General features: G+C 38.4%; 1 protein-coding gene across 1 annotated transcript; it reads right to left on the bottom strand.

Moving 5' to 3' along the window:
• Positions 1–1,382: 1,382 nt before the first annotated feature.
• On the bottom strand, positions 1,383–3,161 carry LOC126702152 (transcription factor TCP14-like). Its single transcript, XM_050400809.1, has one exon. The coding sequence runs from the start codon at positions 2,863–2,865 to the stop codon at positions 1,645–1,647; it is 1,221 nt and encodes a 406-aa protein (XP_050256766.1). The 5' UTR covers positions 2,866–3,161; the 3' UTR covers positions 1,383–1,644.
• Between the last annotated feature and the right edge of the window lie 317 nt (positions 3,162–3,478).

The raw sequence follows: 3,478 nt of genomic DNA, 5'->3' as shown, positions 1-3,478 counted from the left end.
GAGAAAAAAATGAATAAACAAATAAAATTTTTTTGATATTTTAATGAAATAAAGTAAATAATAGATAATTAGATATGTGTGTTTTGAAAAATAGTTAGCTAAAATAGAAAAAAGTAAGTTTTTATTCTAAAATTAACAGTAATTATTGCATATTTTGATATAAATACTTTTAATTTTATTGGAAAGTCTCTTGTCGTCAAATAATAAGAGTTGATGATCAGGTTGGCAAGAGAGAGAGAAGAGGGGCCTCAGAGAGAAACAAAGGGACTAGAGAGAGAAGAGATGTCTGAGAAAGAATGAGAGGAATGAGAGAGTAGAGAGTAGAGACAAAGAGAAGAGATAAGTCTAAATGAGGAAAAGATAAATGAATAACGGAGGTGTAATGATTTAGGGATTAAGTTGTCTTTAAAACTAAATTAGCCAATTTTAAAATATCTTGAACCTAAATGGCATTAATCCCAACCTCAAAAAATGTTAATGTAATTTACCCAAAAATAAACAATATACAGAAGTATAAAAAGTTGTATAGCCTCAATAGCAATGCCAACTAGAAAGTAATAAAACATGTTGAAGGGGGGAGACAGTAACAACTTGGACCGTGGAACTAGAGATTCCATATCTTTCTCCTCAGCAAGACCCAATCATTCAATGTGCCCATCAAAAGGGAATGGCCCCACAAAAACGAATGAACGGTCTAGATTAATGAGCTGATGGGGTGGGGCCATTTTCTGAGTGGGGTCATTAACACCCACCACTGATCTCTCTCTCTCTCTCTATGGTGCCAGCAACTGCACCATAAAAAAAAAAGATGGAGAATGATCCACCTGTTTGTCAGTGACATTGTACATTGGTTTGGGCAATGACCAGCAGCTGGGTCCCACCCACCTGAGCCAACACCTGGAACTGATAAGGTCTGGGCCCCACCTCTCTCTATTACCCTCTCTCTCTCTCTCTCTCTCTCTCTCTCTCTCTCTCTCTCTCTGAAAAATCTTAATCATTGATGCAGTAAAACAATTGAGAGATTCATGGCAGAGATTTTTTAGAATCAGAATGATCATAAAGCAGTGTAAATTTTAGGTAAAATTTTTTCAATATGCATCAGTAGTTTTTTGTTGTTGTTGTTGTTGTTGTTAGTACATTGCAGTAACACTGTTTTATCCCTTTCACTACACAAACTTTCTGGCTTGTTTGAGATAGGGAGAGATGAGAGAAAAGAAATAAATATATATGCAAAACACAATTGCTAGTTAGGTAGGAGTCTTTACCATTTCATGCAAAGAAGTCATTTTCATCAACATAAAAAAGCGTAAATTACAAAGTTACAGCTTTGGGGGGAAAAAATAAAATAAGAAAAGAGAAAAAGAAAAAGATTGCACAAACAATGATGATAAGATATTGTGTAGTAAAAATAAAAATAAAATATTAAAAAAAAAACCCAAATGAGACTTTCAGCAAAAACCAGCCAATACCCATGTTAAATAGTGTCTTCCCAAACCCTAAAAACCTCAATATTAATCACACAAAAGGGAAAAAAAAATTGGGAAAATAAATAAAAACTCAAATTTTTAAGAGCAATCAATCAGTCCTCACGTGTGTTACACATCAAACTACTACACATGTGGGGATGAGCTTGATGATGATGATTTATGAATGGTGACTAGTTGTGTCGTGCCGATCATCGCTACCACCACCACCACCATGATGTGAGTGAGACCCACTCGCCTCTGAAACACTAGGCCGATAAGGATTGAGTCCCGCAAGCATATTCAAGTGTCCATCACTCATATTATTACCCCCACTGCCACCGCCACCACCACCACCACCACCTATTCCCGACCCCAATTGTTGACTAGGCAATAGGGCCATTGGGGCAGGAAAATTCATAAAATGTAACCCACTAGACATATTTCCCCTATACAAAGCAGCACTATTATTAACCGAAGGAAATGTCCAAATAGGGTCACCACTCATAACTTGGTTATTAGAATTAGCAACCATCCAAAAATTCGCCGGAATCTGACCGTGGCTGGCCGGAATTGCTCCGGCGCTAGACTGCAACAAATAGCTCCCCATTTGTTGCTGCTGCGACTGTGGAGACAAGTCCTGTTCCTGTCTTCTCTTCCTCCCTCCTATACTCTCCTCTGTTGTCTCCGACAAGTCCAAGGATGACGGGGCGTCCCTCAATTCTTGCTTAGCTTGTAACATGGTGTTGAGGTTACTATTTGTTTGGAAATTAAGAAGCGTGGAAGTGCTTTCTGATGATAGCCCAATACCTGGAAACAAGCTTGATGATCTCCTTTGCTGTTGTTGCTGATGATGTTGTTGGATATTGAAGCTTGGATTGAAGTACGAGGATCTTAGTTGAGAAGGTACAGACATGCTTGAACCAGAGCTTCTTAGAGAGATATTTAGAGAAGTGAAATTAGCTGGGATAGTACCGGTACCAGTGGCAGCGATCACAGCAGGCTCAGCTTGTTGAAGTAGCCATTCAATGGTTTCACCATCGGACTTGTGACCCAGTTCACGTGTGAGCTGAAAAACCCTGGCGGCACAGAGTGCCGGCATTCGGATACGGCGGCCGCGGCCATCAACTTTTGTGTGGCGGTCCTTGGTGGAGGTTCGCTTCGGTGGTGGCTTTTTTGAAGCTTCAGCAGCAGCAGCAGCAATAGCTGAAGAAGTAGTAGAATTTGTGGGTTGAAGAGTGGTGGTGAGAGCAGTTGTACAAGTGTTGTTGTTGTTATTGTTGGGGTCTTGGGATATAGCTAAAGAAGGGTAAGGAGAAGTGGAACAAGGTTCGTCTTCTTTCTTTTCTAGCAATTGGAATGGGAAATTTGGACGGTGGAGTTGTTCATCACCTCCATCCATGATCGCATGGAAATAATAGGGTAAGTGTGAGAGAGAGAGAGAGAGACTCTAAAATGCTTTTTTATGAGAGACTGTGAGTGACCCTTATTTAATCTTTTGGTGGGTCTCTCTCACGCTCTCTATAAAACTATAAAGATTGTTTTTTTTTTTTTGGTTGGGTTTTGTTTTTCTTTTTAGGGTTTGTGGGATGGGCTGGAATTTTTGTTTTGAAGAATTGATGTAGGACTAGGGTATAGTAGCTCTATAGAGAAAGAGTGAAGATAAGGAAGGAAGAAGAGCAAGCAAAGCTTTAAGCAACAAAGATAATGAGTGGGAATTATATGGGTGAGCTTTAAAAAGCAATAATAATAATAATAATAATAATAATAATAATAAAATAAAAAGAAATTGCTTTGTTGTTGTTGGGATGAACTTTTGAATTATTTTTTTTAAAAAAATTGAATTTTGAAAAAAAAAAAAATCTGGGATTTTTATTATATATTTGTGAATGAAGAAGAGAGAAGAGGGTTCCTTTTTTAATTTGTGGTTGGACAGGCCCTTTGGTTCAGACTCCACGTGAGGTGCTCTTTTTATCATTCAATCCATAAAGACAATGGTGGCCAAGGTGGGACCC

This window comes from Quercus robur, chromosome 10 (assembly GCF_932294415.1).
Source record: "Quercus robur chromosome 10, dhQueRobu3.1, whole genome shotgun sequence".
NCBI lineage: Eukaryota > Viridiplantae > Streptophyta > Magnoliopsida > Fagales > Fagaceae > Quercus > Quercus robur.
Note: the sequence above shows the minus strand (reverse complement) of the source record. Positions and strands in the feature narration are given on the sequence as shown.